The 16603-nt window shown below is 42.3% G+C and overlaps 1 protein-coding gene across 4 annotated transcripts in view; it reads left to right on the top strand.

The window, feature by feature from the left end:
* arhgef10la (Rho guanine nucleotide exchange factor (GEF) 10-like a) overlaps positions 1-16603 on the top strand; it is a 164678-nt gene that overhangs the window by 88249 nt on the left and 59826 nt on the right. For all 4 annotated transcript variants that reach the window (XM_061726952.1, XM_061726951.1, XM_061726950.1 and 1 more), the window contains one exon: positions 15404-15525. In XM_061726952.1, coding sequence (XP_061582936.1) covers positions 15404-15525 — 122 coding nt within the window. The remainder of the gene's footprint in view (positions 1-15403; positions 15526-16603) is intronic.

The raw sequence follows: 16603 nt of genomic DNA, 5'->3' as shown, positions 1-16603 counted from the left end.
TACATGAAGTTAAAGACACATTTGAACAGCGGCATAGAAAATAAATACCTTTCAACTCCATTAACTCGCCTCTACTGTCAGTGGATGACAACAGGCGTTGGAATCTGACTTAATTATAAAGATTTTCTCCTTGACAATGTTTCCTCTTTGTCTGACGTATCAGCCAAGTTCCAGATTTTGTCTTAGACAACATAATTTATTTATAAGGAACTGAATTTGTAATAAAATGTTTTGCATAAATCTACACATGAGACCAAATTGTTCTACTTTGCTAATGTGGTGTATGCTCTTTCACTTCCCATGTCTATTTTTCGCAACCAAAAAAATGGGAGCTACTCTCACATCATGATTATAAAACCTGCAGTGCAAAATCTGTTCAGTTCTGCAGTGTATTACCCCTGCCTCACAGACAGTAATGGGAACGCAAGCAAGAAGAGCTGGAGACAGCCCTGTAAAAGGGAAAGTGCACCATCTTTCATTCAAGTGTTTTATTTCTCAGGATATAATAAAAAAAAAATTCTCCGTTTATAAAAGGTCCTTACTAAGCTTAAATTATGTAAGCTTCTCAGAGAAAGTGCAAAAACCTAAAACATACGTACGTGAACAAAATGATTGGTGCCCTCCCATTAAAAAGGAAAAACCAACGATTTTTGCTCAAAATAAGTTGAAACTAACTACAGTCAAATAATTTACTGAACTCTGAGTGATGAAAATCAGAACTGAGGTGCAGCACAAACAAACTAATGAAGCTGGCCTGGGCGAGCTAGTTGGTACCTCTGGAAAGACGGAAATAACTTACCATGGAGACACGTTAAGAGAAAGTGTGTCCTGTAATTAGCCTCACTGGTGTCTCGAATCTCAGCGTCAGTCAGTCAGTCTGACTATTTAAAGGATGGAAAGTCATGACTGGCCTGAACACAGAGCAGAGAAAGCAAAGGACAGAGCTGTCTGAGTGGATCACAGGGGGAATTATAGTACAAAATCGTAGCGACAACAGGGAAATTGGTGACAAATTGAAGAGAAGGATGATACGAATGGTAACCAAAGAACCCAGAACAACTTCATAAAAAAAGTGAGACTGTTTTTTGTCTAAATTCATACTGACAAATCACAAACCAGATGGGAAAGAACTGTAGCTTTTTTGGCAAGTCACATCAGCTGTATGTTTACAGACGCAAAAATGATTCACTGCAAGAGAAGAAGACTGCAGCTACAGTGAAACATGGAGGAGGCTCAGTTATGTTCTGGAGCTGCTTCGCTGCGTCTGGTACAGGCTATCTTGAATCTGTACAGGCTCAATAAAATCTCAAGATCTTCAAGGATTTCGGGAGACAAATGTGCTGCTCAGGGTCAGAAAGCTTGGTCTTAGAATATTTTGAAGGGGTCTTCTATGAGCCCTGATTAAAATCTTTAAGAAATGAGCTGAAACATGCTGTCTGGAGGAGAAAACCTTAAAACCTGACATAGTTGGAGAAGTTTATTCATGAGGAGGGGACCAAAATGCCTGTCTATATGTGCAAAGGTTTCACTGGGGGTCACAGAAATCATCTGATCGCAGTGATTTCCTCCTGAGGTTGAGCAACCAAATTCTCTCTGTTTGAGTTTGCAAAGTTGCACCTGAACAAACTACAGGAACCCGCCACCAGGAAATCTACAGCAAACTTCTTGAAAAAGAAAAGACTCAAGGTGTTAATGGCCCTGTCAAATTATAAATATCAAGCGAAAATGTAAGCGAAAATGTAAGCGAAAAAAAAAAAAAAAAAAAAAAAAACTGGCGGGCGCTTCAGAGAGCTGTGCATAAGCAAATGCCTGCAAACCTTAATGAAGTTAAGCATTTCTTCAAAGAAGAGCGAAACATAATTTCGATAATGAAACAGCGTAACACGTTGCATGTTGTTGCTTTGCTAATTTTCCATTAATGTCATTTTGAGACCAGGTAAGAACAAAATGACTTTCTTTTTTTTTTCTTCAATACTCAAATTAAATCTTTGTAACTGAAAGAGAATATTAAATTCTCCTTGAAGGGCTTAAATGAACTTCGTGTGCACTCTTCATCTGAAGTGTCACGCAGCTTCTTACCCAGAAATTAATGGAAGTGTCTTCGGTGATAAGATGATAGAGTGATAAATGTGCTGTAATGAGTGATCCCCACTCAGGAATACAAGCAAGTGTAAACACATTCTTTACATTCACACTGTATATTGTATTTAAGTCAAGTCATGCAGTATTTTTATGATAAATAATGTTCAATGTTCCTTTTAGTTCAAATATAGTGTTTTTTGTCGAATTGCATTTAGTCACTTAGACAAAATTGAGTAATACAATCATATCAACAAAGAATGAGTCGAAACCAAAAACCTTGGATACTCACATTATTAGATTAGAGAAGTATCATCTTTGACAAGCCGCTCGTGATCATGCATACGACAGACAAGCACTTCCATTGGCATTCATTAAAGGAAGAGAAAATATAGATGGGCAGATTGGAGATGGGGCTGGTGAGGAGTTGGATTTCTGCGATTGTCTCCCTAGGGGATCTAGATCACCACCAACCTGGTCAGGATGCCAATTACGTGTTAATTGTTTTACTCCCACACATTGCGTTCCCATTTCACCAAATGTAATTACAATAAGGGAGTTGTTGATTTAATTTCACGGATGGCGTACTGTCACCGAGGCTCCCTCGTCACTGCAGTCGTAGGCAGGCCCGGCCCGTTCTCAGGGGAGACGTACAGTTGAATCAGCATTTCAAGCTCGCCCAACCATGCCGCTGTTTAGTTTGAAATGGCTGTCTTGCTCTGAAACGTCCCCCAACGGTGGACAACACAAGCCGCTAATGTTCTCATGCATGATTTAATGAGTGATTAGATATCGCAAAACTCATTTTCCACGACCCATCTTCACACCAGTGTTTATCCTGTTACCTCCAATTAGGGGAAACGCAGCTACATCACTTCTCCGTGCTTGGTAGGATTCCCCGCGTCACATGTGTGAATATCAGTGGCTTTAAATGGCATTTAAGAATGGAATATTAATGTCTTGTTTCCGTGTTGCCTGGTAATGATATTGCAGCTGAACAGTTTTAACTTTGTGTAACAATTTGATGCCTCCCTTTTTTCAGCAGCGTGTTGAAGCTACTCTAGTGGCCGAGCTTTACAGGATGTGATACGGCAGAGTCGAGCTTTTCACAGTAAGATATGGCTGCCAAGACTGATAAGACACTTTTCCAGTAAACAGCATTTGTCACTGTGAGTGCATGTGGTGTAGTTAGGAGGCCTTGAAATAGAAAGTGAGAATTAGCCTGCGGTGCTTCTTCACCAGGAGCCGCTGGGTCCATTAAGAACCCGGTGTGCCGCTGCATCCTTTAAGCCTATCCGAGTGGCCCTGCTGTTTGTGAAGTGTCTTCTCGACGTAGCCAGAAGCATTGCCTAATTAATGGCCTTCCTCGCTCCAGAATTAATTGCTTCCCTGCCATACAGTCCCAGCTCTTTCAGATGGGGTTAAGGTGGCAGACTTTGATGGCCCTCACAAGAGCAAGAGGCCGTCAAATCATGAGAGATTGTTCGCAACGTGTTCGGAGACAGAACCCGGGAGAATGAGTGAGGGCGAAGAAAGGGAGATGTTGAAGGTGTGTGGAATAATGTGGTTGGTGTGTGTCTGTGTGGAGGGCTGGGAAGGGAGGCGAAAAAAATGATTGAGACAAGCAATCAGTCCCGCTGCAGGCAACTGAGAGCAAGCAGGAGGCTGTTGCCCGCGGTTACACAGCTAAGTGTGCCGGCTCGACTTTTTTTTTTTTCTCTTTTTCCCCCCTCCACATGGATCAATATATGAGTGGAGAGTGGCTAGGAGGATCTGGCAGAGGCTCTGACACGCCTTCTTAATCCACTATGCGATAACCTATGCCTGACCAATATCTACTGCACACGATACAAGGGAGGAGAAGAATGCAAAATCCACCGTGCTGCACAGGGTCCTGAGAGAGGCTTACTTTCATTAGTGCAGGGGTTCGGATTGCCTGGTTGCTATGGTGACTGACGTTTTTGCATCTTTTCAGATAACATAACCTGTGCCTTTATGTGCATTTATGTGGATCATGTATCTCTTATTGTGAGGATGGAGAGGTTTTTTTTTTAAACATCTTTCATATACTCGTTTAAAAAAAATAAATCTTTGGAAGCATTTTCTTTAGCCCTGAAATTAATCTGTCGGACTGCAAAGATTATCTCCCTATCTCGCTGTGCTCAAACATGGGAAATGTTTATGATGAGCAAACATTATCATGGATTTAATTAACAGATTCCACACTTGCATTGATCCATGGGAAATATCAATTGCACTAGTGTATTTAATTAGTCTATATCTTTGCCCTTTGTGTCACTGGGGTTGATAGAGCAGCATGCTCTGCAAATTAATCTTCATCAGCAAAAGACTTGAAACAAAGCATGATTGGAATAACAAGGCTGAGAAGCTAAATCTTCCCGCTAAGTGTTCCACCCCAGCACTTTCAACATGTTATTTTAATGCACAGTTAATGGTAGAGGAGCTGGGAGTGAGAACATAGCAGATTAACCTGACCTTAACCTTCTGGATTCTCATCGTTCACACAGCTTCCCTTTCATTAAGACTGTGGTTGCATGAATAAACCGAATCTCAAAATCATTTCTTAACAACGGTGGACATGGGTTGAAACACTTGCAGTGCAGTTTGTTCCTCCATTTCTGACTATAACCTTATAGCAGGTAGGTTTTTAATTGGGATTACTGGTTCACTTAACCATCATCAACAGTAGGGGTGGGTATTGGGAAGGACCTCACGATACGATACGCATCACGATACTTGAGCCACGATACGATACACATTGCGATATCCCGATTATGCGATATCCCGATTATTATATTATACATAGTTCACCGAAAAATTTAAAAATGCATTACACATCTTAAAATCCAAGTTGTATATATGTACATCAGATGATAGTGATGGATCTTAAAATCCGAGTTGCACGTTCATCAGATTATAGTGACAATTCATGGGACAAACTGAGTCAAAACAATGTTTTATTATAACTATACAAGCTAAAGTTACAACATATTTGTATATGTTTTTCATATTATTTACATCATATTAAATTAACATTAAATTTAGTATGAGGTTGCTTTAATTATGTGGCAAATGATAATAAACACAAGAAAGATGGGTACTAAAACCAAGGACAGGCACAGTGATCAGTCAGTATAGATATAAATCCATAAATAAATAAACCTCTGTCCATTATTTTTCATTTTTTAAGGACAGAAAATTGTGTTATATAAAAAATTAATTATAAAATGAAATAAAACGTGAAATAAAACCTGAGCTCAGTGCAGGGCCCTCCCAGGGTTGGTAGAGAGTGGCAATGCCCAGGACTGTCACTTAGGTAGGAGCACTGGGTGATATAATGGAAAAGAAATCAGGGATAAAAAAAAAATAAATAAAATAAAAAATAAAAAAAAAATTGATATTCAAATTTTGAATATCGATATTGAATCGGCTGGAAAAGTATTGCGATATATTGCCATATCGATATTTTTGCCCACCCCTAATCAACAGTATAACCAGGAGCATGTTCATAAGGCAAGTGTATCATGTGGATGCTTCCTAATTTCTTTGAGGAGAAGCAAATCTCAGTAATTGAACGTATCCTGTATTTCATGTGAGGTGAGTCAGCAACAGGCCACCTGCACTTACTGGACTGATGACTTACTTGTGGCACGTTCACATGCAGGCACGTCTCTTAATCTAGTTTTCACCTCAGCAATCGTGTCTCTTCAGTTCCTGCAGCTGCTGGGTCCTTCTCCCCTGATGGGAGTCGGGTCATGCCAGTGGCGAGAGAGTTAGTGAAGAATGAAAGACGGTGACCTCAAAACAACCAGCAAGAGCAAGAACAGGCGTCAGACACACACAACAAAACTCACGACTGAGAGCAGATGGGACACAGCACCTGTTCCCCCTCGGCTCTGTTGTTCTAGTCTAGTTCTACTGTATTCTGTTTAAAATGGTCTTGTTTTTTTCTATTGTATTTTATTTCTAGTCTAGTCTGTTTCTAGTGTTCTCCGTTTCAATTGTATTGTATTTTTTATTTTAGTCTATTTGTTATTTTTCTAATATAATCTGTTTCTATTGTATTCTATTTCCAGTCTCAACTAGTCTGGTCTATTTCTAGTCGAGTCTATTTGTAGTTTATGCTACATCTAGTTTAGCTTATTTCTAGTGGATGCTATTTCTGATCTGGTGGATTTATAGTGAATTATCGTATTACTTTAGTTTGTTTATATTGTATTCTATTTCTAGTCTCAATTAGTCTTGTCTAGTCTGGTCTTTCTAGTCTAATCTGTTTTTTAGTGTATTCTATTCCACTGTAGATTATTTCTAGCCGGGTCTCGTTCTATTGCATTCTGTTTTTTGTCTAGTTTATTTTCTGTGTATTCTATTTCTAGTCTAGTCTATATCTAATGTATTCTATTTCTAGTCCATTTCTAGTGTAGTAGTTTTTCTAGTGTGTTGTGTTTATTATAGTATATTAGTATATATGTCTATTCTTTTTTAGTATAGCCTATTTTTAGTGTATTCTCTATATAGTCTAGTCTATTTCTAGTGTATTTTATTTTTAGTCTACTCTTTTTATTGTTAGTCTTTTCTATTCCTCGTGTTGCCTGGTTTTCAAAACCCGCAAAACGAAATTACATAATTTACACATGAAAGAATGAAATGTGGATGGGAAAGTGGAAATAACGAAAGACAGAAAGAGGGAAGGAAAAAGACAGATGGAAAGAAAATAGGAAAAAAGACAGAAAGAAACATGGAAAGGACGGAAAAAAAGTAATCCCTGAAAGCTGCTCTTTGCAGCAGTACTACACTGACACACGTGCACCGCAGATCTGCTGCGTTGGTAAACGCCGCAAGACACGAGCGCTACACTCGTATCTTCTGTTAGAAGACCGACATCAGACACAAGTCATGGAGGCTGCAACCTGGAAATTACACAATAAACAAACAACATGAAACACAATTAAAAGTTACAGATATGTGTAATATGGAGCGAAACAACATGATATTCTTTTCCCTTTGTTTCATCTGCAAAGGTACATCATTGGTTTTTGAAACTAAAACATTTATCAGTGTTGTCGACAAAGAGGAATGTGTTGTAGCAACGGATCGTGACTGTTGTCTGATGTCTGTTTATCAGGCAGCGTATGTGTTTGATAGTCGGAGGTGTATCCCATTGGATGCCTTTTAGAATTTTAATGTGTGCTTATCACTTATTTACCATTGTTCATCCTCAACATGGTAAAGACTTTAGTTTTCTGAGGCTGATTTGTGATTTTTTTCAGAACCTCTCTTCATCTTTCAGTATGGATATCCTTTTTTTCTTCCAGTCTTTGTTTTTATTCATCTCTTTGTCCGTCTCTTATTATTCCGTGACAAATTTAGCAGAAGCAGAGTCAGGATCCGAATAGATTTTTATTTAATACATATTAACATGATAGTTAATCAAATAAAGTTGTTAATTACCCTGGAGTAAAAGAAACCACTAGACTAGTTGCCCTTCCTGCAGCAGCCTGCCCTCAATTAAAATCTTTTAAATGACCTAGCACCCCCGGTATCCTGGAAGATGCTTGCTGACAGGTCGTTGGCACATGGGCCCACCACCCCAGAAAGTCAATTATTCAACAACACTCCATGATTTGAGAGGACTATAATATAAATTACTAAATGATTTAAAATAAATTCACCCAGTTCTTTGCAGCAGCGTGTCTTTCTATATCACTACAGTGCGCAACAGATTATGTGGCAGATTTACTAAAGAAGGCTAATTAGCGTTTTTGTACATATGTCAAATGAGACCAGAGGGAATGTTCAGTTATGGGGAGACGGTTCAAAATTGTGCTGATCTTCAAACACCAGCGTCATCAGCTCATCTCGACAAGGACCAGAGCATCGTGTTTCTTTTCGCTGCCACACAGGCCAAACAAGCATAGACCTCATTTCTTGTTTATTTATCCATTTATCAGCTCTTTTCATTTGTTACTTTGATTACTAAGCTTCTATATGAGTGTTTATAAAATGTCGCTCTTCATTTTTATCACCTTTAATCTTTTCCCATTGTTGTTTTATTAATCAGAATTGAATAGCAAACAGAAGTGAGGAAAATTCATTAGAGCCTATTATGAAGCCAAATAATCATTAGTAAAACCGCTTGGGGTTATCTAAGAAGCCAGTTGTCTCAGGAGCCTGTACCTCCCACTAAATAGCTGTTATTCCAAAAATTCAAAGCACGCAAATGCCAACCTGCTGATGTGTCAGAGTGTATATTCCTTTACACGAGGACAAACCTAGTAAACACACAGACATGCATTAGATAGACAAGGATTCCTTCAACCAGTGAAGGATAATGTGTTTAAACATCGTCATTTATGATTCTTTTGTCTTTTCCAAATCACTTTACTTTAATGGAGAATTGTCCCCACACCTTTTCTCCTCTTTCAAGTGTTGTACAAGACTTGGGACATTTTAACAAATCGTGTTTTTTGCCGTTTATATCAGCCCAGCTGGCAGGGAATTGAAACCATAAAGCGCAGTATCTCCATCTGCAGTGAATCATTTACGTAACCCCCTCCCCACATCGTGCACTCTCTCAAAAAATGCAAATGTGATAGGGCCAGGCTCAAAGATCCGAATGCCCACGCCTTTTAGGTGCTAATTGACCAATCCTGGAGAAGAAAAAAAGAGAGGAGATAAATAGCTTGCACCAGGGAAAAGAAAAAGGGATGTAAATCTGTGTCTGCGTGACTGAACTGATCAATAGTCGGCAACTCAATTAGTCCAGCATGTTTGTTGTGTGAAGCATCATCAACTTCAGTAGCTACCATAAAAAAAGCAGTCACAGGGAAAGTTCATACTTAATTAAGATTAAACAAAACCTTTTGACACATGTAATGTGTTTTTAATTCTTCCCAGTTTTAAAAATACAGAGTGAACCGCTACAACATAAACATATTGTAAGATTAATTAACCTTTTTTTATGTTCTTTGTGATTATGTGTGCCCCATGTCAACAAAAATGTCAAATGTACTTTTCAAACAGCTTCCAGAGTAAACTTTTCAAATTGCTGCCCGTATGAGGCGAGCGCATCAGCGTTCACACCTTCGTGGTGTTGTGCAACTCATAGGTAGCTTGGCTGTCCAGTTATCAAGGCTAATGATAATTCTATTAAAGAATTATTAATAATTAATAAAGTTGACTATTTATCAAATTGTATTATCAAAAATGATAATTCTCGTAGGGGCACCACCGCCGGGGCCTTACTTCCGGTGGAATTCGATAACTAACAGCAGAAAATCAGTCTCATTATGATTTGAATTATCCTGCAGAACAGCAAATCTTACAGAATAACAGTGAAGGCGTGATATCCGAACACTAGGCTCTGCTTAAACAAATCAATTTGTGACCAAATCTTGCATGAAATAACACAACCACTCATAAAGAAATCAATCAGAATTTATTTACATACGGGTGTCAAAAGATGATAAACGCAACACCCAAATAAATCTGATGGCAGAAATGGCTTAAGTATCCATAAAACAATTAATTAACTCGAAAAACAACAATCAATAAAATGAAACATAAACGTTAAATGCATGGAATGAAAAAGAAAAGAAATCAAGCAATAATAACGAAGATACAGAACATCTACAGTTCAAACGGGGCTCCTGTGGTCTTTTAAAGATGGACGCGCCCTCTTGGCCACGTGCAATTAGAACGGATGGTGATCCCGGTGTTAAACCGTGATCAACTGCAGAAAACAGCGCTTTAAAACATGAATGACTAGCAGAAAGTAGTGACTACAAATTAATGAAAACAGTCCTTATAATGATGGTGGTGTAATCTCAGCTCTGAACAGATTTAGCTCTGTAACACTCCCAGTTAAACTCATACACCCAGGTCTCAAAACCTCACGCCTCCTCGGGTCTCCGGGTGCCGATCAGGGGTTCCTGCCGGGTCTTTGGTCGGAGTCCGATCCCAGAGAGTCCTCCCGCCTCTCCCACTCCTCCTCCTGACTCTGGAATCACGAGAGGACGGGGGTACAGCTGAAGCAGCCGGCGCTCCAGCTCCGGTCCGGAGGCTATCACGTCGTCTCGGGGGCGCGCGGGGCCAGTCTACTTCTTCTGAGTGCTGGTGCCCGTCGGCCTGAGCGCGTGGCCCCGGGACGGGCAGCGGGATGCGTCTCGGTTCTGCGCGGGGCAGGCTGTCCACAGGTCCTTTCAGGTGAAGTTTTAAGAGCAGAGAGAGAGGTTAGGAAAGAAGAACGGGTCTCACCCTGGGCCGGGGCCGAGCTTCGGAGCGGCTTCCCCCCCCTTTCCAGCTCCCAGGGACCGGGGACACGTGAAGCAGGACTCTGGATGAAAAGTTGAGACCGGGAGCTGATGGGGGCGGCTCCGTGCACCGCGGCTTCAACGGGCTGCAGGTCCACCGGAGCGGCCCGATGGGGCCTTACACCTCCCCCCAGCCGGGGGGAGAAAGGGAGATGGGATCTTGGCCCAGAGCCAAACGATCCAGCTCGGATGAGAGGGTGATCGGAAGAGAAGAGAGCGAAAAAGAAGCAGCGGCAGGGGTTTTGATCCTACGCGCGCTGCAGTGACGTCATCGGTGCCTCATTGCGATTGGATGCGCGCGCTTTCAGGCGCCGCCCCATCCCGCAAGGCATGCTGGGATTGTGGTTCATGGCACGGTCGCCATTTTATGAGGCACATTAAAGCCAGTTCCAGGCTGGGGGGGTTGCTGGTAGGTTTTGTGTCTGTCCAAAGAGGCCTGGTTTTAGGGCTCCGCTGCTTCCCGACCCCTGCTTAGGTGTCATAAAACCCCAAGGAAGTCTGTTTTCCCTGGCAGAAACCCTGCTGGGTCCTTGTTTTGATCTCCGGCCATGCCGTGGGGGTCGTAAACGGGCTATCTCGACCCAGGCCGAGATAACCAGGAGTTAGCAGCAGGGGGTCGCAGGACTTCAGGAAGAAGGGGCAAAGTCTGGTTTTACAGGTCCTCAAAATCACAAAATATTCATACATTTATAAGTCCAGATTTCACATGGGCGACGCACAACATCCCCCCTTCGAATCGAAAACCGGAATGCAGGGTCTGGTTGTCGAATCTAACAACGGTGCACCAGTCCATGTGGTCATAAACTCTGGTTGGGGGCGTGAGGCTAGCCTGGTTAGTCCACTAGGCGAGCAATGCACAAAAATATGAAAAGAAAAACATATTCAAAGCAATAACATCATTCATTTACCTAACACAGTGATATCACTCTTAAAGTGCGGTAGATGAAAGATAAAAGGAGGGGTTAGTTAGGTTTCAGTATGTACACTGTACCTAAAATCAAAAACCAACAATTTAACCACTCTTTGATTAATTGCTAGGCGACAAAAACACACAAATTAACTTATGTCGGCTATGCAAGCCTGGAAATTGTGTGTAGGCGTGAATTTTTTTTTTTTTTTTTTTTTTTTTTTTTTAACGCCCCAAAGTATCCTACCCCCCTTTCAGGTGTGGAGCGGGCTTCCACTTCTGGGTCAGAAAAATTGTGAGGGGGCCGCTGCATACAAGGTAATGCAGCTGTTCAGTGTTCTTTTGCTAAAAAAGGTCAAACGTGGGACCCCCCTCGCTCTGAGGTACGGCGTCTGCGCCTTGGTTGTTAATCGTGATCTGTTCTCCTCTGGTTTACTTTAAGAAGACGTTGAGCTGCTTCTTCAGCGTCAGTAACAGTGAAAACTGGGAAGGGCCGCAGCTCCTTTCGGGTAATTAATTTTTGGCTTACTCATGGTGGCGTCTGACCAGGGGGCTCAGGGGATGAGATGACCGGGCTCACCACTTTTGGGTCCAGCCTGAGAACAGACTTGCCTGTCGGTCGATCTCTATCAGCCTGCATGTCCACCTCTGCTGGTTCTCCGTCCACTGCGATGAGCTCTCTGCCATTAATAACCACACCTCAGCTCACAGTCCAGGCCCCAGCGCTTCGCTTGGGATTCTGGCAAGAGATTACACTTATTAACGAAGTCAGCTCACGTTATCACCCAGATTAGAAGAAATTAAACCGATAACAAACCCTGAGAGACTGGGGTATTGGTTATAACCTTAGAAGCAAGAACCAACTGAAAGGAATTAATAAAGTGAATAAAAAAAGGGAGGAATCTTTAAATAACTTTAAATTAAAGATTCAACTTAAAACACAGTAGAGATTAATCTGAGAAGATTAATAACTCACATGGGGTAATCAGCAACAGTTCAATTAATAGAATTAAAGAAATTAAGTCAACCATTACCTTCAGTTAAGTATGGTTGCAAAAGGGAATTAATCAGAGATTAATAAAATAGTGATCCCTCAATAAAAGTTCAGATTAATAAAAATCAGGAACTTACAGCGAGCCAACCATTAGTTTCCATGGAACCTGGTTGCAAGAGAAAATTACTCAAACAGATTAATAAAATTGAGTGATAGAAAAAGTTCAGGTTAATAAAATTAACAGAACTTAAAGCAAACCCAACCATTACCTTCAGTGAAGCAGTAGCATTACCTTCAGTGAAGTAAGGTTGCAGAGGAAATCAATCACAAGATTAATAATCGTGTGATGAAAAATAAAAGTTCAAATTAATAAAATTAAAGAACTTAACAAAGCAACCAACCCTTAGTGAGGCGAGGTTGCCATTAGAACCGGGAGGTTTTAAAATCGTAGGAATCAGATAATGAGGGGGGAAGAAAAATAAAAATATTTTCTTTCCCGATCAAAATTAATGTTCTGTTATTTCATACAAACTGGTCACAAATATCGTTTCGAGAGACCCTCACACGGGGCACCATTTATGTTGTGCAACTCATAGGTAGCTTGGCTGTCCAGTTATCAAGGCTAATGATAATTCTATTAAAGAATTATTAATAATTAATAAAGTTGACTATTTATCAAATTGTATTATCAAAAATGATAATTCTCGTAGGGGCACCACCGCCGGGGCCTTACTTCCGGTGGAATTCGATAACTAACAGCAGAAAATCAGTCTCATTATGATTTGAATTATCCTGCAGAACAGCAAATCTTACAGAATAACAGTGAAGGCGTGATATCCGAACACTAGGCTCTGCTTAAACAAATCAATTTGTGACCAAATCTTGCATGAAATAACACAACCACTCATAAAGAAATCAATCAGAATTTATTTACATACGGGTGTCAAAAGATGATAAACGCAACACCCAAATAAATCTGATGGCAGAAATGGCTTAAGTATCCATAAAACAATTAATTAACTCGAAAAACAACAATCAATAAAATGAAACATAAACGTTAAATGCATGGAATGAAAAAGAAAAGAAATCAAGCAATAATAACGAAGATACAGAACATCTACAGTTCAAACGGGGCTCCTGTGGTCTTTTAAAGATGGACGCGCCCTCTTGGCCACGTGCAATTAGAACGGATGGTGATCCCGGTGTTAAACCGTGATCAACTGCAGAAAACAGCGCTTTAAAACATGAATGACTAGCAGAAAGTAGTGACTACAAATTAATGAAAACAGTCCTTATAATGATGGTGGTGTAATCTCAGCTCTGAACAGATTTAGCTCTGTAACACTCCCAGTTAAACTCATACACCCAGGTCTCAAAACCTCACGCCTCCTCGGGTCTCCGGGTGCCGATCAGGGGTTCCTGCCGGGTCTTTGGTCGGAGTCCGATCCCAGAGAGTCCTCCCGCCTCTCCCACTCCTCCTCCTGACTCTGGAATCACGAGAGGACGGGGGTACAGCTGAAGCAGCCGGCGCTCCAGCTCCGGTCCGGAGGCTATCACGTCGTCTCGGGGGCGCGCGGGGCCAGTCTACTTCTTCTGAGTGCTGGTGCCCGTCGGCCTGAGCGCGTGGCCCCGGGACGGGCAGCGGGATGCGTCTCGGTTCTGCGCGGGGCAGGCTGTCCACAGGTCCTTTCAGGTGAAGTTTTAAGAGCAGAGAGAGAGGTTAGGAAAGAAGAACGGGTCTCACCCTGGGCCGGGGCCGAGCTTCGGAGCGGCTTCCCCCCCCTTTCCAGCTCCCAGGGACCGGGGACACGTGAAGCAGGACTCTGGATGAAAAGTTGAGACCGGGAGCTGATGGGGGCGGCTCCGTGCACCGCGGCTTCAACGGGCTGCAGGTCCACCGGAGCGGCCCGATGGGGCCTTACACCTCCCCCCAGCCGGGGGGAGAAAGGGAGATGGGATCTTGGCCCAGAGCCAAACGATCCAGCTCGGATGAGAGGGTGATCGGAAGAGAAGAGAGCGAAAAAGAAGCAGCGGCAGGGGTTTTGATCCTACGCGCGCTGCAGTGACGTCATCGGTGCCTCATTGCGATTGGATGCGCGCGCTTTCAGGCGCCGCCCCATCCCGCAAGGCATGCTGGGATTGTGGTTCATGGCACGGTCGCCATTTTATGAGGCACATTAAAGCCAGTTCCAGGCTGGGGGGGTTGCTGGTAGGTTTTGTGTCTGTCCAAAGAGGCCTGGTTTTAGGGCTCCGCTGCTTCCCGACCCCTGCTTAGGTGTCATAAAACCCCAAGGAAGTCTGTTTTCCCTGGCAGAAACCCTGCTGGGTCCTTGTTTTGATCTCCGGCCATGCCGTGGGGGTCGTAAACGGGCTATCTCGACCCAGGCCGAGATAACCAGGAGTTAGCAGCAGGGGGTCGCAGGACTTCAGGAAGAAGGGGCAAAGTCTGGTTTTACAGGTCCTCAAAATCACAAAATATTCATACATTTATAAGTCCAGATTTCACATGGGCGACGCACAACAGTGGTAAGCGCCAGATGAAATGCAGGTTATTCCAAAGTACCCTACGCGAGCAGACTGAGGGGGACGTTTTGGCGAGCTGTTGAAGTTCATGCACAATTTATTTAGTATAAAATTGAAACTGATGATTACACAGTTATATAATGGGAGTGCTTTGGCAGATTTACCCAGCGACTTGTTAGTAGCACACCTGCTGTACAGCTCAGAGCTACGCCTGCGGAGAAAATACACCATCAGGGAAATCCAGTCCTGCGCTTTCAGTTTGTTTTGTTTTTTTGTTTGTTTCTCTTCTGAAACCGAGGGTTGCAGTTTATGAACGGTTGGCTGAATTCATTTACCGCGAGCCATTGCAAGTTAACTAATTCTGTTTCAAACTGCTTTTTATTTTGTTTCTGGCTTTGCTTTGGCTTAACCCTTGCTCACTTACGCAAACCGTGACTAGTAGCGACCGTGTGGAGAGAACATTTATGTCCTTTATCTGTGCACGCAGGAGCTGCACAGATGTCTGCAACAAGTTCTGACCTGTGAAAAAGCTACTTCAAAAGTATTTTTCTTTTCCTGCGGTTGCAGGAGAGGAGAACTCGCCAGGCTGGTTGTGTGGAGAAGATGAAGGGAAGACCATATCGCCGTTTTGGTCTCCGCTGCTCGCCTCTCACATGCCAGTCTTTGCTACAAAGTCACAAGAGCGAAAGGTAAATCTGTAATTATCATTATCATTTTCAGATGACAATTGCTTTTCAAAGAGAATATCAAAGTCAAAGAATTAACATATAAGTACTGTGGTTGTGATTAGAAGATTCACTGAAATGTGTTCTTGGTCATCCCACGTTGTATGAAAAAAAAAAATCTCTCTAATTGTTTGAGAGAATGTGTCTGTGTGTCTGAAAAGACAAAACAAGTACCGGTAGTTAAAAGCAGATTTAAGACAACCATGTCTCTCAGTTTCTCTCAATTCTGAAGGGGTCAGGCCCACCTCCTTTCTTTTTTTTCTGCATACTAATTCATATTCTGCTGCAAAATCCTGAAATTAGTTAGAAATAGACAAAGCTGTAACAGTAATTCATCAAGGTGGGGTGACATTGAGTGGGTGATTCCACCCCCTAAAACATGCCGCAATGGGAGTTTTTGTACAGCATGTTTTTATTAAGCGTCTTCAAAATGTGTTCTTTAACCACCGAGTTTAGAATATTTTGACAAATTTACACTATCAAAACAATTAGTAAAATGTCAAAAGTGGCCGAGCAGCTTAAAAGGATTTAATTCAGCGCGGTGGAGGAACAGGTGCTCGGGAGCACGTTCTGAAGGTGCTGCTGGAGCGCGTCAGATTTCATTTGGCAGGTGATTGCAGAACTCAGGAAACATCATTATCTTCAAAATGAAGAGGTGAAAGCTGTTAGGTTGGCATATGATGAGAGGGGGAATCAAAACAAAAGGTAGTCATCTGTGCTATTATACCATTTCCTTCTGGATTTATTGGCTAAATAAGATAAGTTATTGGTTGTGTCAGTTTATGAGCAAGAGTCTATATTTACTATTTATGATGGTAAGTCAATACTAGTTGTGGGTTAAATGTAGCAGCGGTGATGAAATTCACCCGAGCGCCGCTGCCTCCGCTGCCTCCGCTGCCTCCGCTGCCTCCGCTGCCTCCGCTGCCTCCGCTGCCTCCGCTGCCTCCGCTGCCTCCGCTGCCTCCGCTGCCTCCGCTGCCTCCGCTGCCTCCGCTGCAGTTTCAGAGTGTTTGCAAACTGTGATGGCCCTTTTACTTTATTT

Source organism: Cololabis saira, chromosome 8, assembly GCF_033807715.1.
Source record: "Cololabis saira isolate AMF1-May2022 chromosome 8, fColSai1.1, whole genome shotgun sequence".
Classification (NCBI taxonomy): domain Eukaryota; kingdom Metazoa; phylum Chordata; class Actinopteri; order Beloniformes; family Belonidae; genus Cololabis; species Cololabis saira.
The sequence above is the reverse complement of the archived record's forward strand: the minus strand, read 5'-3'. Positions and strand labels throughout refer to the sequence as shown.